Source organism: Phoenix dactylifera, chromosome 11 (assembly GCF_051530095.1).
Source record: "Phoenix dactylifera cultivar Ajwa chromosome 11, Ajwa_hap1_PhDact_Kaust_v1.1, whole genome shotgun sequence".
Lineage (NCBI taxonomy): Eukaryota > Viridiplantae > Streptophyta > Magnoliopsida > Arecales > Arecaceae > Phoenix > Phoenix dactylifera.
The window spans coordinates 22636419-22664223 of NC_143200.1; the positions used below are offsets into that span (position 1 = coordinate 22636419).

At 36.4% G+C, this 27805-nt stretch overlaps 1 protein-coding gene across 1 annotated transcript; it reads left to right on the forward strand.

Moving 5' to 3' along the window:
• The first annotated feature begins 1430 nt into the window (after positions 1 to 1430).
• Positions 1431 to 27585, forward strand: LOC103706487 (flowering time control protein FCA-like). The gene is made up of 19 exons (XM_008790599.5): positions 1431 to 2080; positions 2947 to 3017; positions 9859 to 9937; positions 15076 to 15158; positions 15230 to 15281; positions 17844 to 17911; positions 18399 to 18465; positions 18560 to 18639; positions 18722 to 18786; positions 18951 to 19013; positions 20126 to 20288; positions 20394 to 20477; positions 20600 to 21187; positions 21539 to 21736; positions 21831 to 22064; positions 22145 to 22183; positions 25830 to 25892; positions 25982 to 26027; positions 27296 to 27585. The coding sequence occupies exons 1-19, from the start codon at positions 1693 to 1695 to the stop codon at positions 27301 to 27303; spliced, it is 2439 nt and encodes an 812-aa protein (XP_008788821.3). The 5' UTR covers positions 1431 to 1692; the 3' UTR covers positions 27304 to 27585.
• Positions 27586 to 27805: the final 220 nt, after the last annotated feature.

The following is a 27805-nucleotide window of genomic DNA, read 5'->3' on the forward strand; positions in this document are numbered from 1 at the left end:
ATGAAAGTCGGCTTTTAATTTATACAGGAACTTTTCATTTTTCTAAAAAAAAATATATAGCAATTTTAGCTCAAGTGCCTCCTGGGAGATCAAACCTTTCCATCATTGTTTTACAAGTTTTGTTATTATTTTTTTGATGAAAATTGTCGGCTGGATATAGTATTTTGTAGCATTATTTACATTTGGTAGTTAGGCTTTTTATTGTAAGATATCACCAATACTATGCTTGATCTATACCCCTCTTGATTTTGAAAATTGCAATGCATGAGTTTTTATATCATAATTTTATTTGCTTGCAGCCAACAATCATATCTCGAACTTCGGACAAATGTACGAAACAAAATGCTAGGATGCATCGAAGTTCGTTCTTGATTTTTTTTTTTGTGTGACAAAGTATGTTTTTTTTTTTTTCAAGAAGGAAACCAAAAAAAATTGCACTCATATGGAACTTAAAAATTCAAGGTTGATTAACAAAACTAATTTACTCTACAACTCAAGACCTTTGGCACATTTTGTCAAGTGAATAATTATTAATATCGCATGAGTAGTCATGATTTAAACTAATTGACTATTGATTATGATATAGTACATTCAAGTAGTTTGAATCATATTATTCTTTTTATTTCTCAATATATCTACATAGATAGTGCCAAGGCGCTCTTGACAAACTAATTACCTGCAGCAAAGGTCCCATAAAAATATATAATTATGCCATTTCAAATAGCAAACTACGGTTGTTAAAGAAACCATTCTCTTGATTTGGCCTTTTTTTTCATAATTTTTTTTTTAATGCCTTCATCCCACTTAAAATATACTTTTCGTACTTTCTAAGCACTTACTCCTCTTATGCAACAATATATAAAAGATTTTTCTAACCTCAAAATTGTTTTCAGAAATGTATGTATCATTTTCATATAGTAAGAATTTTTTTAGTAATTTAAAATACCTATATTTCTCCCTGTTTTTGAGCAACTATATTCACTGCTTCTAGATTGAAATTGTACTTTTAGTTTTCTCTCTTGAAAGATAAATGAAGGGATGCATTCAACTGGGCATGCAATCGTTCTTTATAGCCGTTGAAGAAAAAAAAAAAAAGAAAAGAAATGGAGGAGCTGAAATTGCATTTCCCAAGCCTTAGCCATTTTTTTTTTTTTTAATTTTTATGCCAGCTCAGTAGTTTTAATTAAAAAATAATATTATCATTTATAATTTATGAATCTGTGGGTGGTGTCTATAGGAAAATAAATTATGTAACTGATTAAGTTGCTTTCTATTTAGTTTACTATCCTGAAGATTTTATTTAGAGGGGGTGTGATATGGTGCCGGATATTTTTTATTTTATTATTTTTGATTTTTATTGGATGGATCTGGATGTGAGTCGCCGTACGTATTTTTTTTTTTTATGAATTGACCTTTAGCGAGGGGGTTATATGCGAAAATTCCAAAAAGTATCTCAAAAAGGAGGACAGGCCCGCCGCCAAGGGTTCTCGCGCTCTGTGCTCGCGATTAGATTTAGATCCCGGCCGGTCCTTCCCTTCCTCCCCCTCACTGTAATAAACAGCTGCGGCCTCTGGCTCTACGCCTGCTCGAGACCCAACCTTCGCTTCTCCCGATTTAAATCTCTCCGGCGAGTTAGCTCACCTTCCTTCCCTCCTTCGATAAGGGTTCCGAGAAGAAACCCTAGCTCTCTCGATGGACAGGCACCGAGGCGACCGCTTCGGGGACAGACCCAGCGACCGCTTCGGGGACCGACCCAGCGACCGCTTCGGGGACCGACCTGGTGACCGCTTCGGGGACCGCCCCGGCGACCGCTTCGGCGACGGGGGAAGGCATCCAAGAATGCAGTCCCGGTGGTCCTCCGGCAGCCCCACCCACCAGCCCCCGCGCTACCCGAGAGGCAGTGGCGAGGGCTTCTCCGGGGGAGCCGGCGGCGGCGGGCGCTACCACCCCTACCGCGCCCCTCAGGACTACCCTCCCTCCGGAGGCGGGTTCCGCGGCGGAGGTCCTGGTGGCTTCGGGCATCCGATGCCCATGGATGGCGGCCCGAAGCGTGGGTTCTCGGCTCGCGGTGGTTCTCCAGGTAGTTCAATATCCCTATTTTTCTTTCTATTTTTGGTTCTTCATGCACTCCTTTTTTTTTCTTTTCTTGCAATCCTTTTTGGTATCACATCAAGGTCTACGGCGATCTTTGTTGGTTAGGGTTCTTAGTTGTTTTTGCATCATAGGTTTTGATGTTAATAATTGATGGGAAGTTTTCATTTTTGTTCTTGTCATTCAAATTAGTTTGGTAGACTGCAACCCAGGGGATCCCAATGGTTTTCCCGATCACCAAATCATGTTAGAGGAGAGGGTGAGAGGAAAAGGAGGATATATTTTATCATAATAACTAATTTTCTCCCACAAATGTGGCAAGAACTACAACCTAAATTTGCATGTTCCGAGTCTTGAGCTACCCGTTTTTTGAAATCTTGTTCATTCTCCTTTTTGCTGCAGCATTGCAGTGCTAATTCATAGCAAGCCGATAAGTTCCCATTTTTTGCTGCGGTATTGCTATGGTAATGTATATTAAGTTCCTGTGATTAGGAGTTTGTCTTTATGGTCACATCCCTCTACCTAGCACCTAGAGGTTCTAGGATCGAATCTTGGGTGGTCCACTGCAGGGTGTTTGTGCTTGGGTAATTAAAGTGCGGGCAGGTCTCCCTCTCTATTCTCTCTGAAAATATATATTAAGTTTCTGTCATGTACGTGCACAATGAATTTGGTAATGTTACATAAAGCATGTTTCATGCAGACTTTTCTTTGGTTGTGTTATATTAATGAAATGCACGAGCCTACTATCTGGAACTGTATTTGTCTTGGCTCCACTTGAACAATTATTCTAATGGTTCTTGTTCTTTTATTTGTTCACACCTTTTTCTTGACATATGTTGGCATTTAATTTTCTAGATCATGCTGATGGGAACAAATTTGCTAAACTTTTTATTGGATCTGTTCCAAGGACAGCAACTGAAGAAGATGTAAGTTATAATTGTATTTATCTACTTGCTACTTCTTTTTTCCCCTTTTTGGGGCACATGCATCCTTGAAAATTCTTTATCATCTTCACTTGATCTAATTTGTCCTCCATATATCATATCACCAGGCGCATATGGCTTTTTCTTTTCTGTCTAAAAACTACTGTTACATGAAATTTGAGAGTGGTATTATGTATTATACTAGTATATGCATGTGAAAGTGCTTTTTACTGCTATTATAGCGCAAATGGGGATATGATTTTTAAGTAAACCCTTGTTTACTAGTTGCTGGTTTCTTGGAAACACATAATAGGCAGAGACAAAAAGGAATCACATATACCAATTTTTCTAGTTCCTTGCGTGAATCACATGTCAGTGACATCTGATCATGTAATTGCCTAGCACTCAAGGAAAAATCATAGTTACTATTTATAGAAATGTAGTTTCCATGATAATTTTCTTGGAAGTTGCACATATACTGATCATTTTTTTCAAGAATGATTATTATAGCATAACTCTTGAATAATGGACTTCTTCAAAGCTCCATTTTTTTGGTCTTGATCTCGATGATTTTATTTAATTTCATATACTTTTAAACTTTAAAACTCTAACGAATTAGTCCATTATATTCAAACTTGATGTGACATGAGTTGAATTTATGTGAAATGCATGCATGTGCTGAAAGTAACAGCAAAAGAAGGTAATAGCTAGCATGCTGGTAAGATCTCTTTGGGGTTGTTCTAGATACCATGTATTGAATCGCTTGTTAGTTTTTTTTCCCTTTTTTGTGGTGGAGTTGGTGGGGGGTGGGGTTTATAGGGGGACGGCTACTTGTGTAGCCAAAATTCCCATGGATCTCATCTACTGATATTATAAAAAGGAAAGTGATAAACCAAACAATGAATATGAATTGTGCACACATGCAGCCAGAAATTACAAATTCAAGCAGCCCACATCTCTCTGAAGGATATACAATTCATGAACCAAACTAAAAGGATGTTTCAGTTTTAATATGTGTCCCTTCATGCAATTTACCTAACATATTATAAACAAATACTAGAAAAATAGGGCTTATAAGAACAAATCTGGGAACTTTACATGAACTAATATAAAACTTTCTGAAGTTTACATCCAAAGGCTGTAAGAGACATGGGGATTGTATAGGCTTCAAACCTTCAAATTTATTGCACCGAAACAAACAGAGATGATTGCAAGAAGACTTAAAGTGGAACTCCAATATGTTGAGAACGAGTGAAAGGAGGTCCATAGATAAGGGAAGTGGAGAAATAGGGGCAAGGGTATCAATCATAGTAAACGAAGAAAAAGTAGGAGTAAGAGGTAGAGGAACCAAAGAGAGAATTGTTAGAAAGAAGAAGATAGAAAGGGCTTGGTAAGTTTTGGAGATATATAGACTTCTTTCATCATAGAAATAATAAAACGAAGTCAATTTGATCATGTTTAAGTGTATGTGTTTGATTGTTGTCTAGAAGCCTTTCAAGAGGTGTGGTGTTGAATTTTGCAGGCTTTGTAGGTCTTGTTTGCAAAGGAGGTATATACCATCATTCTATCAAGTATTAGGAGCATAAAGGAACGGGGAGGAAGGAGCATACAACAATTGGTTCTTGTACAACAAAAGAGGAAAAAGACTTGAAAAATGGGTTAGCAACAATACAAAAGTGTGGTAGAAGCTACTTTGTGCTAATAGTGCAATCATAATTTGGCAGTGTAGTATGCCCTTGTAAAGCAATTGGAAAAACTTTGCAAAGCCAACAAATAGTTATAAAAAAAAAAATGACTTATTGGTTAGAAATAAGAGCTGATTATGTCTGCAAGGGGCTTAATTGGACGTTTATAGTTTAAGTTGGTCAACTATATCTTGTGAACAATTGGAGCGAAAAAAGGATGACTGAACCAAAAATGCCGTAGGAGCTTAAATCAAGGAATTGATATAAGATTGAGCAAGATTGGAAAAGGGATTGCTAATTATCAAGAAGCTTCAAAGTCAATATTGAGTAGAATCTCTTTTGTTTGGATTGGTTTTAAACCACCCCAAAGAAAAAAAAAGAATGCTTCCAGGTGAAAGCATTTGTTGTGGTCAACGGAGGCCATGAGAAAACTTGGAAACCCCAAAGAAAAAAATGTTTGGATGACCCTTCTTGATGTGGTTGCGAGGAAAGACCGAGAACAATAACTGTGAAAAACTTCATGGTAATTAAAGAAAGATTCAAATGTTTCAATACCAATCATGTTTTTGCTATCAGAGTATCAATCTGAAATTTCGCAAAATTAATCTCTAAAATCTGATGGTTTTGCAAGATTTGATGCACTAAGGGTGCTTTCAATGCCTAAGCTGCAAGATCCCAATTTCCCAACTACATATCTAGCAAGTGACATGGGTGATGGCTCAATAGGGTTGTTAGCGTGTGACGATTGGAGTTCCCCTAACATGTTTGGATGGCTTGTGATAAGTCTTAGAAGTAATAGAATGATTGTGTTGAACTTGTCTAGTCTTAGATACCTATAGCTTGAGGACAGGCTTTTTGTAATAAATGCTCTTCAATTGTAGAGTGATGCATGTACATATAGACCATATAGACAGTTTTCAAGTTCATGTCAAAGAATTATAGATATATTAATAGCAATATAACAAATATAACAATTTAGAAAAAGCATATGATAGAGTCTCTAGAGAAGTTTTATGGTGGGTGTTAGAAAAAAAGGAATTTATGTTAGTCGTATTAATGTGATTAAGGATATATATAATGGAGCGGTTCCTAGTATTTGAACTACTAATGATAATACAAGTTAGTTTCCTATCATAATATGTTTACACCAATAATCTGCTCTAGGTCCTTAGCTTTTTATGCTAGTTATGGATAAGTTTATTAAACATATTTAGGATGATATTCCTTGATGCATGCTGTTTGCGGATGATATAATCTCAGTGGATGAAACTAAGATTGGAGTTTATCATAAGTTAGAATTATGGAGGAGTGCATTAGAATCCAAGGATTTCGGGTTAAATAGGACCAAGATGGAGTACATGGAATATAAGTTTAGTAAAATTAGAAACAGAGATAAGGGTAGAGTGAAAATTGAGGATTATGAAGTTTCTAAGAGCGATCACTTATGATACTTAGAATCGATTATTTATATAGAGTATTATGTAATTGCAGGATACTTGCCAAGTTGAAGAAAAAATTTTACAAGATAGTTACACGACCAGCTATGCTTTATGTTACAGTGTTGGGCAGTTAGAAAACACCATGTGCACTAGATAAGTGTAGTTGAAATGAGAATATTGAGATGAATGTGTGGCAATACAAGTAAATATACAATAAAAGATGAAATTATTTGTAAAAGAAGTAGATGTAGCACCAATTGAGGATACATTGCAGGAAGGATGACTTAGATGGTTTGGACATGTACGACATAGATCGAGAATTCACTAGTATGAAGGAGTGATTTGATATATGTAGAAAGAAAGAGGAGTAGAGTTAGACCAAAAATGATATGGGATGAAGTAGTAAGGAAGGACTTGATATTGTTATATCTGGCAAAAAGTGGACCTAAATAGAGTGGAATGGAAGAAAATGATTTTTATGGCCGACCCCAACTAGTTTGGGATTAAGCTTAGTTGATTTGAGTTGAGCATTATCTATGTAAAACCTGTATTTTGCATATGCTATGCACATGCCTATTAAAGGGGATTAGAGAGACAGGTTATGTATTTATTTACTTTTTTTTAAAAGGGCAAAATGTATGCTAGAGAGGTGGGGGATTGCATGCTTCCAGAGATACTTTTGAGTGCCCTCACATATTTAAAACATGGGTCTTGCAGATGGAAGCTTACTCCTAAAATCCATCTTGGACTGCCCAATTCCAGGAGTTTCCTTTATATATAGTAGATAATTGGCTAATATGCTGTTTCTAGCTACTACCCTCATTTTACAATCTATAGGTATCTTGATATCACCTTATTGGTCTAGCATATGTTAAATTCAAAGCAGTGATCAGATATTTAATTGTCCACTGATTGTTTTCATTTGTTATTCGCTAACAGACTATTCAAGTGCTTCATTGCATGTTAGAATGTGAATAAAATCTTATACTAAAGTCAATTATGTTGTCATTTAATGTTGCTTACCATTTGTTTTAAGCAGTGATCTGATGTTTAATTGTTCACTGATTTTACTTATTTCTTATTTGCTGATGAACTATTCAGGTGTTTCATTGCATGTTAAAATGCAAAATAGAATCTTGTTTTGAAGTCAATTTTGTTGTCATCTAGTGTTGCCTTGCTGATAAGTATTTGCCAAATTTGAGGAAGTTTAACTTGGGGAGTTTTCAATTGTACAACATTCTGACAACTAAGTTCTCATTCTTCTGATGAAAGGTTGAAATAACTCGTCCTAAAGTGAGGGCTTTTAAGGTGGTGCTTGTTACAATAATTATAGTCTAATTTTTGTAGAAATGGTTCTGTATATTGTTAATGTTTTAGTCTTGATTTAGGACACCTAAATGCTCGAATGACTTAATATTGCTGGTTTAGGAAATAAGTTGGAGATTGTAAAGAAAACTTGCCATGCTGGCAAGGTGTGTTGCGGGCTGATAAAATTTTGGGTATGAAGGGACTTTATTAATGAAATACAAAAATGGAGCAAATGGTAGAGAGGTGATTGGTGTAAGTTACTTTAAGAAAGATGAGGGATTTGACTGTGAAACTCACCACCAAGGAATATGCTTGCTCATATAGCTCATGCTGATTTTGGCTTGGCAGAGTATTGTGCTCATTATTGGTAAGAATTGAGATGGGACTCATGTCATGCTAAGATATAGTGGAATAACCATTCATTTCTTTCCTTTTGGGTATTTTGAACGGGCCGTAGTGCCTTTAAGACATGTTTTGAACCAAGGGTTTAAACCTTGGTATTGGGCCTTGGTGTTTGCTCTTGGGATGGTATGATATGGAAATAGTATGGTATGGCCTGTACGGACCAAAACAATCAGTAGCAACACGAATACAAGGATAAATAAAAAAATGTCCCGATTCACCCCGATGTCCCGGTTCATCTTGACTATTGTGGTTTGTCTCAAGTGTTGGGATGCAACTGATATTGTTAGGATGGATGAGGACAGTCGGGATGTCTTAGTTTACGAGAGAACTGGGACATCTAACATATGAGGAGAGCCTGCACCTGTCCCTGTCCCATTTTCTTATTGGAACAATATTGTCCCATTAAGGCAGGGCCTAGATCCTTGTTTTGACTAGTCAATTAAGAACTAGAGCTTTATAAACTAATCTAACATATGAAGCAATATTGAACACATGATGTTTTTGGATATAAAGATATAAACATTTACGCATTTTACTAATAGTACATTCGATTAAACAAGCAAAACGGATCTAAGATGTTCAAAAAGATAGGGGATGTAAGAGAAAATTTTGAAGCCAAACCATTCTTGAAATAATGAGTGAGATATATTTGTATCCCCTTGTGCTTCATGCTGGTTTACTATTCTTATATTGTTATGAGCTCCCCTGATATCTATAGTATATGCTAATGTGAGCCAATTGGCTGATATATTTTAATATGCTGTGGCTGGTATATTGCAACTACAACTATGGCCTGATATATACTAATTTAGGGTAGGCGTAAATGCTAATATGATGTGGCTGGTATATACCAAATCCTATGACCTGATATTTACTAATATAGGGTCGGATGAATATTTTGCCTTTTTATCGGGCCAACACCCTTGTGCCACGATCCATGTCATATGATAAGAGTATGTTACAAATTGGCACAGAAATTTGTTAACCAATGCAATGCCAACAGATATTGGAGTTACCGATATCGGTAACCTAACAATGATCTAGTTTGGTCGATGTTCATCTGGTACACACCGGTATTTAAATCCTTGCTTTGAACATAATAGGTCATTTTTCATACTATGGATATGGTGTTGGACAAATGTTATGTATATTATTTATTAGCAACTGGAATCTTGATAGTCATCATGGTTTGCTAGCTGTACCACCTAGTACAGGGCATACTGTACCATGTTGCAATTTTGCTGAGGCTTGGTATGCCTCTTGTACTGAGTGTCAGTACTGAGGTATGTACCTTACCAATACTCTTTATGGTGTGTACTGGTTGGGTACCGTATGGTGTTTGGTACGTAGATTGCAAACCTTGATGATCATTGTCAAAGGGTTTTACAAGGTGAGATATAGAATGGAGGCTGTAATTTGGATTGCAAGAAGCTAACAGGATTCCCATATTTTGATATCATTATTATGGGTTATAAATCTAACTTAAGAGTTTTTTGAGCTCAGCCTGTTGGTTATAGCTTAGGTGGCACCTAGTTTTCTACTGTTGTTTTATTGATAACTAAAATCGCATAGTAGTGGTTATCAAACTGATTTTTTTGGTGGAAATGGTGGCATCGAAGCTCTAGATTTTGGATTGCTTATCTATTCACTGTCAGTGGACAGAAGTATTCAAACATGGAATTGTATTATTTGTTAATTTGAATCTTGCATCCATGAGATGCCTATTGAACATATCATTATTTGCGATAGATTGTTATACAATTGATCCTTTTAGCTATTCTTGTTTTAGTTGTTTTTCCTTTTTTTAAAGTTATCTGTTATTTACGGTCTATGGGGACCATAAGGCAGTTATTTTGCCGAATGTTCATCTACATATCTAATGTGCTTCCTGGTATTACCCAAAAAAGTGTCTTCCTGGTCAAATCTGCCTTCCATCTTTATCATTGTAGATGTTTCTGTATATTAGCATAGAGTTTTCATCTCAATAAGCTACTTATTTCTTCTTAGATTCGACCCTTATTTGAGGAACATGGAGAGGTTATTGAAGTGGCTTTGATCAAGGATAGGAAAACTGGACAGCAACAAGGTACGTTCGGATGCATTTTCTGATTTCTATGTGATCTGTATCTGTGTCTGTTTTCCAGGTCTTCTGGGGGGTAACTGGAGCAATAAGATCATGCCTCCTCTCAGTTAGGTTATGCAACAGTTGTGAGTGCTTGTGGTTTTAGTTGGCAAGGTTTCCATTTTGTCCTTTTTGTGCATCCAGAAGAAAGACAAGATCATGGAAACTTTTAAAAGTTGTTTGTTTATAGCAGTTAAATGTCTGGTTGTAAATAAATTCTGCTCTAGTACCACACTGCGGCAGGGCATTTTGCCAACACTATCAAGCAAGTTATTTGCAGTTGATAGGTCCTTTTCTTTGTAGCATTAATCTGCCGTGTTGTTCAGTCCTGTGCAAATGGTGTATTGCAAGTGACAGCATTATGCACCTTTTTTTGTGTGTTGAGGATGCTGTCTACGACATTAAATACTGGAAAACTTTTACATATTTTTTTTCATATTAGGGCTTGTTGCATGCCTTGAATGGCTTTGAATTTCATCATAGCAGTTCAGGATGTTGGATGATTTGGGGTGACCTTTGAACTCTGGTTGGTTTAAACATTTTATTAATTAATAACTATCATTGTGCCTCTTATCTTGTATTCTGGTTCCCTGTCAATCAGATGGCAAAAATTTCACTGTGTGGAAGTTTCGGCCATTCTCTTATTGCAAGTGAACATTATCTTGCAAGTGAACATTATCTTTTAAGTTTACCCACTGGCAGTATGAAGCACGCAAATTATTGCCATGAATTTTATCTAATAGAAAGCTCTCTTAATGGCTTTTACTTGAAATGACTTGTTTTGTCTTTGTGAACTGGGAATGGATGGTTGGTGTTCTGAGCATTTATCTATTGTTTTTGGACTGAACATGGGCAGCTGGTTTGATGATCACCTGATGTTTTCCTTTCTGGTTTGGATATGAGTGGATGGTTGAGAAAAATGATGTTGCCTTTGTGGATTAGAAATGTGCTGATGATGTTTTTTCATGTGCCTTTACTCTGTTGGGGTGGACCTGGATGGATTTTGTTTTATGCATGTGAGCACTATGTTTTTGAGCCAAGATGTTGTGAAAAATAGTTGGCTGTATTTGGCAAGTACAGAGATTTTACCTTCTGATGAGAGTCTGTTCATTGAAATTTGATGTTACAACCTATCTGAAATCATATTTGGTGTTAGATATTATTGAAACAACTAGTTTCTAGAGATTCTTAAGTGCTACAGCTGTCTGCTGCCTGGAATGGGTAGGTGCAATAGGCTGAAATGTTTTGTTTTATAATCTTGCAAGTTGATGATCCTGTTTGATGATGCCATTCTATATCTTCCAGTCATGAGCGTAAGGTGACTGATGTTCTGCTTTGGCACAGCATTTTGGTTTTATTTTTATCAGGATTATTTCGTAAACATTCTTTCTTTTTTGCGATATGAAACTCCAACTCCAAATATTCTGATATATTGTTGACTTGTGATGTGCGCTGTTCAAGCATTGTTCACCTTATCTACCCTGCACGGAAATGCTGATATCATATTTGTGAAAGTTGTTCTGTAACTTTGAGCTACTACTGGGGGTATTGCAGCAGGTACATTGAAAATTATCATGTGCTCCATGCACGAAAAAATTTCAGGACGATCTATACCAGTGGCCTGTTGGTCATTTCTTGCTTGCAAGTTCCGTCCAGTATTGCTCAATATGTAGAGTTGTGCTCTCTCTCTCTCTCTCTCTTGCAACGAACATTTTCAGGGTCTTAGTTCTTAGGATATGAAGATTAGATTTGAGATGTTTGGTGTTACTTCTTGTTGTATCATATCAATTTTAACAGCACTATTTCTTGCGGCAACTCTTTTGATGCAATAATCTCCAATGGGGAGGTTGATCTCTTATGATGGAACCATGATTTCTTTTGTGTAATGGGTGCACTGCCACGGATTTCTGAAAAATAGTCCTGAAGCTTAGTGAGAGGACTGTTGCTTTGGAAAGTCAAAGTTTGATGTTTGAGTCTCCTGCCATTTCAAGTTACTGTAATATCTTGATCTGTTAATTTACTGAACATACTGTTGTTCTCTTTTCTGTCATCTTTCGATGCATAACATTATGCTGGTTGCAAAGTGCCGTTTCTTGGCTTTTCAGATTGTACCTCAAATGTCATCAGTTATACTTTATGTGCTGTTTTTAACCATGCCTTTTTTATTTTTTCTCTTATTTTTTCTCGTTTTGAATTTGAAATCTATTTCATGTATGTTTGTTTTAACAATTGCAATCAAATCCCACAATCTCTCATTTGATACCCTGATAAATTAGAAGCACATTCCAAATGATGGCTTCTAACCAAATTGGACTATATTGGTATATCACCGTAAGAGTGGACCTATGGTGCCATACCTGTGGAGTACTTGATAACAAGAATGTCTAACACATGCCAGTGTAGAAAGATTCACTCAACTTTCTTCTTGCTGAAATGTATTTAATATATTGATATGTTCATTTTTTCAGTATAGTAGTAAAATGGGCACAGTAAGATCAGTTATGAAATCACTGGGTGATATAAAGATCTAATGTAGAATGCATTTTTTTTTATATTTATTATTGTGATGATAAGCTATTTAAAAGAGCCTGTCGATATTAACTTGCTACTAAGTTCCATGTGATGGTACTTTCTCCTCCCAACTTTGGTTTCAGCCTTGACATTCCTTTTCTATTCCTGGTGAAATAATTAGCATCCTCAAAGTTGAAGAAACTAAATTATTTTTTTCTACTTATTTTGATGTGTATATCAACAGGTCCCTCCTCTAAAAGAGAAGGGGAAGCAAGTCTCCAAAAACTAGAACTTGATTGACAGAAGTTGCCTTTAAGGTTTTATATCTATGCACTTACTGAAAAAATGGTGTATCTATCAAATGCCAATATGGCCACCAGCATTGCCTTGATTTTTTTCTTGGATGGACATTTTTGCTGATTTTGTCTTGTTTTGAGGTTTCTCTTATTGTTTGGATGGCCTGGATCTGGATCCTTTGGTTTGGTATGCTGGGGAAAACTGTATTTACTGTCTCACTGAACTGTAGTGGTTGTTGATTTGATAAATTCAAAATGCAATTTACAAGATGGTTGGAAAGCATAGAACTTAGTAGTATTATGCTTCAAAGCAACAGGTGATTCAAGCTATTCCTACATATGGACAAATTGTGCATGGTTAGATTTTTCTGTGGTATTTGATAGTTTCATTTTTTGGTTTGAATTTACTCAAGCACTTGGCTATTAGTAAATGCTCAAAGATATAAATCCTGCTTCTTAGGCATCATTAATTTTCTCTTTTAAGGTGGTGCAGTGTGTTATTTTTCTGGTAGTTTATCATCTCTCTTGATGAGTCTGTAACATACGCTGTCGTTGAACCTTCTCGATCTGGAAGCATGGTCAAGATTACTATGTTCATCTTTTTTTATTTTTTTATTTTTTGTCCATTTTGTAAGGATGTGACTCAGCAAGGCTTTTCGGAAGCCATTCTTATCTGATTATATGACCAACAGATGACTGCTTATCAAAACATGATCTTCTACATTTCACTTATGTTGTCCCAGCGTTTGATTCTGTTGCAGAAAAATTTTATTGGTTGTTTGTATCAGTTTAGTTTCTTATGCTGTTGTACCTCATGTATAGATGGTTGACTTGTTATGGCTAGCACTGGATTTTGTGTTGTGGGTGTTGTTTTTATCTGCTTTTAGATGATGGAAGACAATGCAATGCAAGTGGTTTAAGATTTCGTTATATGTCTTGAGTACGGTTGACAGATGCTTAATGCTAATTTTATTTGTGTGGAAACACTTGGTGGTTAGGTTTGTGCATATGGAAATATTATGGTCAATGGAAGAGACCAGTAGAGAAGTCATGGCCTTCTCTTGCTCCACGGTACAAGTAACAAGCCTGATTACCAAAATAAGTTGAGATTGATTTGCTAGGTTCACTGTGGTGATTAGTGTTGTTATTCTTTTCCTAAGTAAGATTGATTCTCTGTAGGTTATAATCAGAGTTGTGCTATTTCAGCTCTCGCTTATATTGCTGTAGTGTTTGGTTGATGCAAGCTCTGAATCCCACCATAAAGGTTTAGCTCAGATATGTCTCTTTCTGTGTCTGTGTTCAAAGGATAATGGTACCGAGGTAGTTCTATATGCTTACAGCTTTGTCACTTAGATGCAGGTAAAATGACCCTAGTTTCCTTAAAAAGAATTGGATTTGTCCTACTACGGCCTCCTGAAAGTTGGTGAAAAAATGTATAATGTCTTGACTCTGGAGGATTGCATTGTTCTAGGAAATCACATGTAACATTGAATGATCGATCCTTTTATCAACCACGTACCTTTGAGTGTGAAAATTTGCTAGCGCATTCTTTGGCAGCAATCGATTATTGTGCTGGAAGGAATCTCTTCGAGTTCAAGAAATATTTCAGGGAACAATATTTTGTCCAGGTTGATTCATCCTTTATAGGATCAATAATTCTCTTTTCATTTATAGTTATTCTTGGAATGCTTTAGCATTGATAGGTGCAACTTTGTGGGTTTTTTTGTAAATAGAGAGGAAAAATTACTATGAAACTGATCAAGAACGGTGCATAGTAAATAGTGGTGGTGGATTCATTGCATGGTACCTAGATGCAAATAAAGAGATCTCATGTCCTCAATATTGTTGTCTTCCTAGCTATGTAGATCTGGGTATAAAAGTCGAAATATTGTTGTTTGTAGACCTCAAGTTATTTATAGCATCTCTTATGTCATGCTCTTCAGTAATGGCATACTGGAACCCTTGCCCCAACTAATACCTTGCACTGGAGTCATGTAATCATTAAAATCATTTCACCACATTTGTATAAATTTGCAGGATATGTTATATTAATTTGTTGGTAGCACATACTTGTCTACTTGTCTTTTTTTCCCTCGTTCAGAAGTCTTGCACTAACTGTTTAAATTTTCATTGGTAATTTCTTCCAGATGTCTGCACTAATATTCTGTTTAATTATTCTCTCTATGCCTTTGTAGAATAGATTTGTAAATCCAGAAGCTTGTACCATCTATAGGAAAGAATTTTCAATAATCCACTGGGATCAAGGAACAATTTTTTTTTTTTTTTTATTTACAGGATGTTGTTTCATTAAATATGCAACTTCAGAGGAGGCTGATAGAGCTATCAGAGCTTTACATAATCAATATACTTTGCCTGGGGTGAGTGTATTGCTTTTCTATCCTCCATGTGTTTTTGCTTTTCTGGGCAACTTAATTTTTGATTTCTTCAGGGATCTGGCCCTATACAAGTTAGATATGCTGATGGGGACCGCGAACGTCATGGTAATCATCTAAATACCACTTTTATTTTATCTGAGAACTTGTCAAGACTGCAACTGTTTGCTACATAGAACATGAGAACAGTGGAAGATAATGGATAATGTTTTTATACAACTGCTTTCAATGATTACATCAATTTATCCGTCAAAAGATCTCTTTGCAAATATATGTCATTCTTGTATACACGTGATGTTTTGCATCAAATAGCCATCTGCAGCAAAATCCAAATTTAGCTTGCAACACCAAAAGTTACAATTTTCAACGGTTTGAGCTCCAAAATTTGCACAACCAAATAAATTTATACTTTGTCTAGATTTGGCAATATATGATGAATGTGCAAATCTAGATTGTTCTTGTGCTAAAATAAATTATTGTAATATTTTCACAAATTTGATGGTGGTTGTGTGTAGCAATTGTTATTGCTGAATCACCGGAACCACATAAATCTATATTTTATGTACTTTTGGCTCTCCTATCATTTGCATTTGCGAGTCTTGATGGTGGTTGTTCTAAATAAACAATAGTTTTCCCTATTTGGTGGTGGTTATTTAAAGTGTAGTTTTTGTTGGATCACCAGCACTTGGTGAAATGAGAATATACCTGCTCAACTTGGATTCTCATTCTGTTTTTCTGGTTTAAGCACCCCTTTTGATAATCATTTTTTAATACATGGATGTAATGCTTTTCATGATGCATGGAAAGATGTGAATGCTCAAACATGGCCCTTTGACAGAATATTCTTCACCTCCTCTACTGAATCTCACAAGCTCAATTGCACTTGTTGCCAGATTCCATATGGATAGTGCTTGTCAATTTTGGGATAGAAGTCCTTGATTAGTTGGTGGCTGACAAGGTCCTGCAATTATATTAGAAGCGTAATTCACCATATTTACTTGATTTGTTGAAAATTTCAAATGATAGGCAATTGACTGATCATCCTTTTTTGATCATATGACAGAAAGAAATGAGTGTTTTGACTTCCTTTATTTGATGAAATCCAGTGGGCATTCTTGTAGGATATTAAGGATGTTCGTGTAGCCTATTTAGATCTTGGAGCTAAGAAGATGAACCCTTACGAATTGACACGGGGATTTTGTGAGGAGATTGTCGGAGGAGTTGTTTTATAATATTAGGCATTGGATGAGTGGATAAATACGAAGAGGTTTCTACCATTGGGTATTGGTTAGTGTTTAGTTTCCAGTGGCTTGTTTATTAATGGGTTCAATCTCGTGGTGGTTTTCTGAGGGTTCACTACGAAATGGCACTTTATGTGGTTTCATGACCCTTTGGTGTGAATAGCTGCACTAAATTGAGGCTTAAACACATTTTATAACCAATGTAGATGGTTTTCATGTTTTAACAATAAGATTATCCTTGAAATGATTCAAGCAATGCTATCGCTTGGCAGCATAAATATAATTTGCAATATGTGGGAGTTCAATGACCTGGCAGATTATCTTGCTAGCGATTGTTTTGGTAGACAAGTTCCTTTTGCAGTCCATATGCTTACATATTTTCCCTTTGTAGTCGGAGATGGATCTATGTTGCAACCTGAGGGTAGAGGGGGTGGTTGGTGAGACCATTTATTTTGCTTGGTAAAGTGTCTAAATTCCTGCAGCCTACTTGTGGTGAAGCAAATGGGAAACACAAATATATCCTGCTGCTAGACCTAAACAGGCTACTAAATAGCACTACTGAGTTGATTTTTTGTTAGCCATCAGTATTACTGTAGGTGGAAAACCCGAACTTTCTTAATTTTCTGATGGGTCAAGTCAAGACAGAATTTTATCAAGCTTCAAAGACCTAAAGTGCTGTAAGTAGCATTCTTCAGTTGATTCTTGTTACTCTAAGACAGGTAATGGACAATATATGATTAATGATTCAAACATAGCAATGGTGATAGGATCAAAATATTTCTTTGACTTTCAACAAGCCTTTAAACTCTTTTGATCTTGCAAAATATTAAAGGTTATCACGATTAATAAAGATCCTAGTTAAGCTTTTCTACTCTTTCACCTTGAGACACTTAAAGGTCATCATGATTAAAAAGGATTGTAATTTACTTTACACATGCGTCACTGAAGTGTTTCCAAGACTCGACATGATATTATTATCCTTAAGGCAAGAAAATATGGCTAGATAGTTCAATCCCTTTCCTACAAATAAACAAGAGTTGGACAATGTTGCATTGTTCCTACGATGAAGTGTGGTGACTCTAAACACAAAACTGGGCATACTGAAGTGCCCCCATGCGTAATCTAAGCTGCTAGGCTAACATTATGCACAGTGAGATATCTCAGTGTTGTTATAGGATCATTAAACATATCTTGCAGAGATATTTCATGATAGATTTGTGCTTGACCGAAGCAAGGTCTTCATACAAACTTTATATTACACGCCTATTGCTTGCTTATATATGTAATCTATTTTTTATTCACTTTGATGACCACTGTATGCTAATGTGAACCATCATTTCTATTTATAAGAGCCACACATTCATGTACATCGGACTCAGGAGTTTTTGGTTTAATTGCATTTTGATCCTTATTTCTGCATATTTCTTAGGCGCCGTTGAACGCAAACTGTTTGTGGCATCGCTTAATAAACAAGCCACTAGTGAGGAGATCGAGGAAGTAAGCTTTCTTTATACTTTTTCTTGAAGGAGACTAAGTTTTTTGGCAGCATGTATACATTGTGTATATGAATATGCATTCTCCATTCTTGATTTGGCTACCACAAAATTATGACATGAAAACATCTTTCCTAGATTCAAAGTAGAAATTTATGTGCTGTTGCTAGTGTTTTTACTTAAATAAATACACAAATATACATGCATGCATGCACATACAAATACATATATACATATAAATACGTATATGCAATACATATACATACACATATACATATACATATACATCCATAGATTTATGTATGTTTATGTATGTATGTATATATACTCATGGGCGTATGCTTCAAAAAGTATGTTGAACACAAATACTGTAAGCAAAAAATAACTATGCGGAAAACCATTCTTTTACTTATTCTTTTTAATACTTGTGCTATCTCTTGATCCTATTTATCTACCTGAACCTTTCTTGAAGTCCGATAAATTTGTGGCAGATCTTTTCTCAATATGGTCGTGTTGAAGATGTCTACATTATGAAAGATGAATTAAAACAGAGTCGCGGTATGTCCTTGTACACCTTGCATAAGCTTTTCTTGCACATATTTGTAACTTTTGTGATATGTTTTCTGATGTGTATTTTGTTTAATGTATGAAGGATGTGGCTTTGTAAAATTCTCATCTAGAGAGGATGCAGTAGCAGCTATGAATGCCCTTCATGGAAATTATGTGATGAGGGTAAATTTTCTCCTAAACAGTGCTCAGTTTTCTCTACTTAGGGCCTTATTTGATGATGTATTTGTTCTCCCTCTGCCATCAGGGATGTGATCAGCCATTAATTGTTCGTTTTGCTGATCCTAAGAGGCCCAGGCCTGCAGAACCAAGGTCCTTATAAATTTTTAGATTCCGTCCATCTCCCTATCGTTTTCTTTTAGTAATTATTTACAGTAAAAAGCTTGCTAGTCCTTAGGCCCAGCTTTAGAAATCGTGCATATAAAGAAGATTTTGTCATCTTTCTGAATTTTGTTTATTATTTCTCTCTGTTGTAGGGGTGGCCCTGCTTTTGGGGGTCCTGGTTTCAGTCCTCGATCTGATGCAGCATTAATAATCAGGTACTTATTTAGGACCGATGCAACCATTCTTTGCAGGTGAAGATGTAAGACAAGATTCTGTGACCCTTAATTAGACATGACATGAGCTAGTAAATCGTTTTGTCAGTAGAAATAAATTTGGTAATAGATGGAGAAGTGAGAAAAACCTATGATCAAGGTTTTAAATACCAGGTCATACCAGCATACAGGGTACACAGAACCAGACTGGTAGGTAACTTGCAGTTGGTACACCCCCCCCTGTTCAGTCGTACACCCCGTTTACCGACACTAGGTACGAGACCAGCATTACCATACAGATACTGATATTCCCTCAGCAGTTGGGCACCATTATGAATGCTAGTATCTGGCTATCGATACTTTTGATTTATGTGGATAAATGAGGTTTGATGCCGAACATGTCCCATTCTGCTTCTATACAGCTTGTTGTAATATTTCATAGATCTTAGAAAGGCCATTGGTGTACACCAAAGTTCCTATCAGTGACTTTACGATGTAAATACACCTATTTTAAGTCTTTTGTGCACTCTGATGTCTCAAAGAATAGCTCAGAGGGAGGAATATCTCATTCATTTCACTCCAACGCCTTGAAGGTGTCCACTCAGACAGTTATAGCAAAGTACTAGTAGAAGAGGCAATGTGTTGAACAATAATAGATAATTCTGCTTTCTATGTCACTGCTTGATCCCCTAGTTTTCCTTTATTCCTTTTGTGATGGAAGTGCCATTTCTTTCTCTACTTGTTGCCTTTCCTCATATCTCATTTTGTATTTTGCAAAAGTTTTCGTGTGAACAAGTTTTTCCTCTTATTTTCAATCTCATGCCTGAGCTGATCACGCTGAATGTTCAAAGCATCCTTTTGTTTTTCCTTCTAGTAGCTTCACAGTATTGAACTTCCAATCGATGGTGCAAAAATAAAGTGTTTGGGGAAACCCACATTGTTGCAATAAAAAATTATTGGAGTTTACTTTTTACTCAACTTTTCCATGCTGGTTTGTCTCAGAAACACCTTGAAGACCTAAAACATTGTTGTAGATTGATTTTAACAGAATTATTTCTTTTTTTTCTGTTCACCTTTTTAGTTAACTATGTTTGAACCAAATGTCTTTGTTGCAGGCCCACAGCCAATCTTGATGAGCCTAGAGGTGGACGCATGCCACCTGATGCTTGGCATCCATCAAGTCCACGGTCACTGGGACCATCTTCTCACTTCAATGCACATGAATCTGGTAGTCAGTCAGCTGCCAAGGGTGGTGTCATGGCAACATCGTCAGAAGCAGTAAGCATCTTATGAATCATCTTTTTTCCTATTATATGTTACACTTATGTCTTAGTAATTCTTTTTGTCCAATCTTTTTGTCCAATTTGTATTGGTTGACACTAGTCTGGTACCTTGGGAGTAACTGGTGGTCCTACAAATGGAGATTTATCGAATCTTTCAGGGATACCATCTTCTTCATTGCAACTGGTACTGCGATCTTCTTTTGTTTTTCTTTTTCTGTTTTTGTGCCTGTCCCATATATTTATGATGACACAACGGATACAGAAAATCAATATGCTGGATTTCATTATTGTGTTTATGTTTTATAGGGTTTCAACCCTTCAATGACACAAGTTCGCCCTGTTGCTGGTCAGCAAATATCACCATTGCAAAAGCCACTTATGCCCCCTCAAAACTTCTCACCTTCTCTGCAACTGCATCAAAATCAACAAACTCCTGCTTCCCAATCGCAGACTCAAAATTTGCATGCACCAATGCAGCAGCTCGGACAGCTTCAGGTCCCTCAATCTGGTAGCCTAACCTCCTATGGCCAAAATCTACCATTACAACAATTACCTGGTTTGGCAGCACAGTTGTCCACATCACAGCCTTCAGTCCAGCAAAATGCCTCTGCCAGTGCACTGCAGAATCCTTTAAGCCTCCAACAGCATGCCATGCCTGCTGTTGCTAATCAACAGCAGTTTCCTGCATCAAGCATTACCCAACAACTGCTTCAGCAGCCTATCCAACAATTGCCATCGCAACTGCCACAGATACTGCTCCAGCAGCAGGCACAAGCCTTACAATCAAGCTTTCAGTCTTCACAGCAGGCAATTTTCCAGCTGCAACAACAGCTGCAGCTAATGCAACAATCAAATGTAAATCAGCAGCAAATTTCCCCAGCGGGTAAACAACAGGTAATGCATGTTCAGATTGGTAGAGTTTAGTTAATTTCTGGATGACCAGAACTTCCAGCTTGTGTTCGAGAGTTTTTTCTTTTCTTTTTCAATGGACTATAATCAACATTGCTCTTGCTTTAACTACCTTCTGGTTAGCATTATATTTCTTTCAATGTGAAGATCGTTGTTTATTGGTGGTGGTGTTGCTATCCTACATTGTACTGCATATACTCACACACACACACACACATGCAGACGCACACGCGCACAGAGAGAGAGAGAGAGAGAGAGAGAGAGAGAGAGAGCGTATTGTATATTTTTGCTGCCTTACATCTAACTGGTTCATCATTTATGAAATGCATTCTGCAGTCTGCCTGGACTGGACTGGCATCAACATCTAGCACTCCTGCTAGCACACCAGCTGCAGTTATGCCTTCATCTAGGTCTGCTACTCCTTCACTTCCGGTATCTACTACACCTGCAGTTCCTTTAACTTGCAACTGGACAGAGCACACTTCTCCTGAAGGATTTAAATACTACTACAATAGCATTACTCGTGAAAGTAAGGTGAGAGTCCTCTATAGCTTAGTTCCCTTTTGGTTTACAAAATTTGCTCTGCAAGTCTCTAAATTTGATAATGACTATAATTTTACTGTTTTAGTGGGAGAAACCCGAAGAATTTTCATTATTTGAGCAGCAGCAGCAGCAGCAGAAGTTGCTATTGTCGCAGCAGCAACAGCAGAAACTTGTCCAGCAGCTTCAATCGCCATCCTCTCATACCCAGTCACATACGCAGATTCAGTCTACCCAACAAGTTTCCCAACCACAACAGGTGCAGCCACAAATGCAGATGAGGCAGCAGGCACAGTTGCAGCTCCTTCACCCTTCTATAGCGGTCAGTACATTTTGTCTGTTTATTATATTTCCAGAAGCCAGTTCTTTTCATCACTATTTTTCTTTCTTTTGTGTTTTCAGTACCAAGCTTCTGGTGTAGCTGGTCATCAAAATATGCAGGTAAATTCTGGATTATAAGAGAATCAAATTATTGCCTTAGAGTTGTCATTAGTATGGAATTGTTTGAAGCTATTTTAAGTGGCAGTTTTATATAATAGATGAGGAAGTGGTTTTGTTAGTTGATTGCTAGGAAATTATTGGTAAATGGCCTTTCATTGCAATTATAACAGCAATACTTGGTGCAAACGAGCAAGAAAAGATATAGTACAAGTGGAAATAAGTTGTGCTTGTTGATTCCTGTTAATTATTAAATATTCATTTCTAATTAATAGAGCAATAACGTGTCTATTGGGAATTAGTATATGAGAAGTCTACTGATGTCAATGGTTTTCTTTGTTTGAAGATTCTATGTATATGAATTTCTGATGATCGAAGTTGCTTGGATACTGGTAATTGTGTTGGTGTTAGATTCTCCAAACTGTAAATATTATAATTCTTGAGATGCGTATATATCTTATAATACGTTTATTTGCATCTAATCTACGAAACATTTCTCACAAATTCAGGAAAAATATAGCATTTTTACTTCATGAAAGTACTTGTCTTAAAACACATTAATGGATTGAAACATATGAATATTTATTTTGCATGACATCTTATTAAAAGTCTTGGCAGGCTTGAGTTCCCAAAAAAAAAAAAAAAAGACTGCTCCTTCCAATTGAACACTTGTCCCTTGCTTCCTTTAGGGATTAAGGTATTCGCTATACTGCCCGTGCTATGTCTAGTTTCAGGTGAGAAAATTTGACCTGCTTTCCTGAAGATTAAATCATACGTAATGCCCATGTCGGCTTGGAATTAACATGGTGTGCTTTTACGATTTTGCTGATGCTCCGAAATTGAAATGAGAACATGTTTTGGTTTTGGCCAGAACTGAATCCACAACTACAATGGACAGTTTATGCCCCTTTATTTTTTGCTATTTTTTTATTTCTCTAAATGCTGGGAAGCATTTCTTTTCCATATAAACATGGATTTTATGAGTTCTGAGAATAATTGAAAGCTTAGGCTTCTAAGAAATTTAATGGAAAAGTAATCTTTCTGAAATTGGTTTCTTTATCCTAGAGCTCAGATCATTTAGATAATTAGATCTTTGTGTTATTTTGACATCAAAGGATGAAATGGTCTGTTTCAGTCATGAAACATGATTCTTATATGTTCATATATTTCTAAAAAATGCAATGATTTTTTTGACTGTTTCAAAAAAAACACCAAAATGATAGATCTGATGTTCTAAGCAATACAATATACTCTAAAGTGATGTCTAATTTATTTTTTTGCTCTTTTAAAAAATAACTTTATGCTCTTTTTTTTATGATTCTTTGGCCAAAACTGTTGAAACTAGAACAAAATCATTGAAATTATGAAAGCAGAACTCATCTTATTTTGGTAGAAACCAAAACTTGGGGCATGATAAGTATGCTGCGCCAACAGTTAGTGCGCATGCATGAGGGTGCAAAGATCACCAAGAACAGCTATGCTATGCTGTGTTGTTTATCCAGTTTTTTGTAAACTTAGACATTTTGGTTTCATTGATGTTAATTAGTTTGAGTAAATCTAGCACAAATCATCCTAGATATCTGTACTGATTGATATTGACATGTTAATTGCTATATTATTTATATTCAAGTAATGCATCATTCGACTAGCATTACTTGACTATGCAGTTGGCATGTCTAACATGTGCAACATGTATTAAATGATCACAGCTGACACATGTTTACACATCAACACAGGTAACTTCAGATTTCAGGATAAAAACTAAATAGGAAAGACAAGTATATTTGCACATATATGTGTTGAATGTCTTCCTTGCATCCTAGAAAATATGGAAACCTCATTCACTATTGGCTACCGTAATTTCTATTTACTGATTTGATGTAAAGTAATTCTTTTGTGTTGTTTTTTTAGCTTTCCGTCTGTAGATTGAACTATAGGGGATAAGGACTTCGCAATTAAAAGAAGCAAACTAAGTATCGACTGCAATTTCAGTGGATGGAGATGATAATGAAGCTATGGTCGGAAAGATAAAGAGGGTAATGTGGTAAGGATGAAAATATTCAGATTATTATGTGGTACCTTTAAGAAAGGGTGACCAATCGATGAGTACATGAGATGATGTGGAAGAGTTGCGCCAGTTAGGACAAAGTGATGAAGTGACTACTGTAGGCATTTGCAGTTTGAGGAAGCCTTGTAAGAAGGAATATGCAGGTCTTTATCAGAGGGCCTGGAGAAAGAAGAGGAAGGCCTTAAGGTAATATTGGTGTGTGAATGGCATGCATTCACAGGCGAATTCATTAGAGAATTTGAAAGCTTGGGCATGAGAGGCAGCCCTTATCAGGAATCATGATTGAAGATTATGGCTCCATATGGTGGCTGTAGTGGACATATCAGTTGTTTGATCTTGCTTCTAGTTCAATATCTACAACCTTTGATAGGATGATTCAATTCCAAGATTTTCTTTTATAAGCTGGAGAGCAATATAGCAAGCCTTCTTTGATATTTCCATATTATTTTAAGATCTTTCATCTATTTTCCACTGCATGGCATTGAGTTTATACCAACTCGCTTTGGCACAATTAATCTAGATAATGTTTTGCAATTACTTTGTGGTAAATGATGACAACATAAAGTAAGAAGATGTCACACTGAGTGATGACATCAACCTTTGCATCTTTTCTATGAAAGTTGATCGCAACGACATGCTACAGATAAATAATCGAAAAAGCTAGGAGGCAATGATTATTTTGACTTATATGCGGATATTAGAGGGTGATGCTTGGCGCAATGATGCGATTGCTCAATTATGACCTGAGTGTTATGGCTTTGAAACATGGAAATTGCCTCTTTGAACATGAGGGTGAGGATGCATATATCTGACCCTCCCTGGACTCCGTGATGGCGAGAGTCTCATGCACGAGAATGCCCTTTTTCTATATGTGAATAGAACAATAAAAAGATCCAATGTATGCACATGTTCAGATTTGCAAGTAATGATTGAATAGAGAACATTTTGTTTTTATAAAGAAATGATTGAATGACATCTTTGTAGAGTTTGTATATTTACTCAAAGATAAGGTTTAATGGTTATGGTATCACTTTGACCAGCAAGTCCTGCAAGGAGAGAAGTCTCTCTCTCTCTCTCTATTCTCTACACATACATGCATAGATAATACAAACGGCTGTAAAGGGAACTTTACATCCACTGCTGAGTTCAGTGATGGGTGTTGCAAAATAAAAATGTAAAAGGAACCATAGGATGTGATCTACTTGGTTTAAAACGCTAGAAATGAAAAATCGTATGTTTTGGAAACCTCTCGTCTCTGCACCAAGTCATCTCAGATTAATACTTTTACTAGCAGGATATAGTTTATTGGTTTTCAGGCAGTAGAACATATTAAACAGTATACATTTTTCATTTTACAACATCCATTGCTGAATTTGGCAGTGGTGTACGGTTCTCTCTTCACACCCATTGTATATCGTAATTGTGTACTTGTGTTTTATTCTGCATCTTTCGCGATGTCTGTCTTTAGCTTCTAGTGACTGAACCTTTTGTCTTTTCTGTTGTCTATGAGGAACCTAGCTTTGTCCATTGTTTTGCAAATTTGTTTTGGGCTCACCTCTTGTTTCATTTTTTTTCTTCCAGGAGTTAAATTACTCACAATTACAGGCCGCTAGTTCTGTTATTGATCCTAGCCGAGCACAACAGGCATTACTTAAATTCTAGCCCTCCGTTCCATTTCAACTTTTTGTGGCTATTGTCATGTTAATAATATTCTGCTTTGGCATTTGCTGCAGGGGATTCAAGCTGCACAAGAATGGGCCTGGAAAAACAAGACTGCAGGTATGGAAAATATTTTCCATTGTTAAAAAATCCCCCCTTCCTTTAAGTTTTCACCTAATAAACCTTCAAGTAGAATTAAAAAGTAAAAGAAAAAACTGCATGATTTCAAAATATTAACTTCTGTCTTTTCAATCACTAAATGTCCTTTGTGTCTACTTTCTAATTTGCCTTGAGCATGTTGCTTTTAAATCAAATGCATCAATTGCATTCTTCTCTCTGTGCATAACTGATCCTCAATTCGATGCTCCTTTGTATAAATTTATAATATATGCAAACATGTTGCAATTTTTTCTTTCTGAGACCGTTAATCCCTGAGCTCTCGCTCAAAGGGAAAAATCTCATACCATTCGAGCAGGTGCTTGGTGATTAAAAGTTTTACAAGTTATTACCATGCTTTTCCTGCAAAATGCTTCTCCAACACTAACCTGAAAGAGGAAACAATCTATATTTAAAAAAAAAAAAAATAGTGTCTTTTTGAATAATTTACAGATGGTGCAAGCAACTTGACTTTCCAATTTTTTGTCTAATTTTATTTAATTTTCGTCTTTGTATCCATAAGCTTCTCGTGCTTAATTTTGTGTCTTTCTCCCTCTTTTAATCTGCTGATTTAAATAGTTTGAACAAGGCTTGTTGTTGTGGTTTTGTTTGTTTATTTTCCAGAATATCATTCACATTTTTTGCTTTATTTTCATGTCATGTATTGTTTTGCTTGCTGGGTCTTGATTATGCCACCATGGTCACGTTCATTGAGCGATAGAGCTAGTATCTAATATGGGATTCCTACAGGGAACAAATTAATCATGCATAGACTTATTGGTCAATATGCTTCCTGTAAGGATGTGCAACTATAAATGGCATTCTTGGTATCCATGGCTCTGGTAGATTATTTTCTTCTTTATTTTTAGATTGTTACAGTCCATATCTAGATCATCAAGCCTCGTGGCCTACTCATCTTTATACATGCTGTCGCTGTACTTCTTGCTTGTGGCCTTCTTAATTTTGCTGGTTCCATTGTATTTCTCTGTGCCTTCTTGGATTCTGTTGTTTGCAAACAATTTGATATGTGAGCTGCACAATGGAAGACAGTTAGAACTTGTAACGGTGCGAAGAAGTGAGATGCCTGATTGTAACACGGCTGCATATTCCATGTGCAACTAGATTCCATCCTCTAATTTACCTTACAGAATATGGCATTTTGTTCATGATATTTTGTTTTCAGCTTTATAGGATGCTTAACACTGGAACCTGCCTTTTCTTTTTACCCGTAGGTTCTTGATGATGCAAGTTGGCCGGTGAGGTGCACGGGATTGTGAGAACAGAAATTCACTGCCATGGAGTGACAGAAGTGGCAGCGGCATCAACTTTGTTTCATATTCTCATGATTGCTCAATTATGAAATGTACTATTATCAGGATTTAGTGAAAATTGAAAATTTAGATTTTTTTTTTTTTTTTTAACTCGAGCATGGCAATTCGAAATGCTTTCTATGCTGGTTTCTTGTAGAGATGTGTTAACGTGTTTTTCCTCGTAAATTTGCGTCAGGGATACTCTTTCACTACTATCGTTGTGATCTGTGGTAAACTATGGTGGCTGGTAATTATTTGATAAATTTGCGCTTTATGGCCGGCAGTAGGGCATGGCATTATGGGTTTGTTCAGAACAGAGAAGCTTGAGGCTAATCATCGGAGTCTGAACTTTAGGCCAAGAATATTATAAGACCTCATAGCTTATACGGTCATTTGGACGTTTGGAAGGGCCAAATTGCCGCAGTTTCAGGA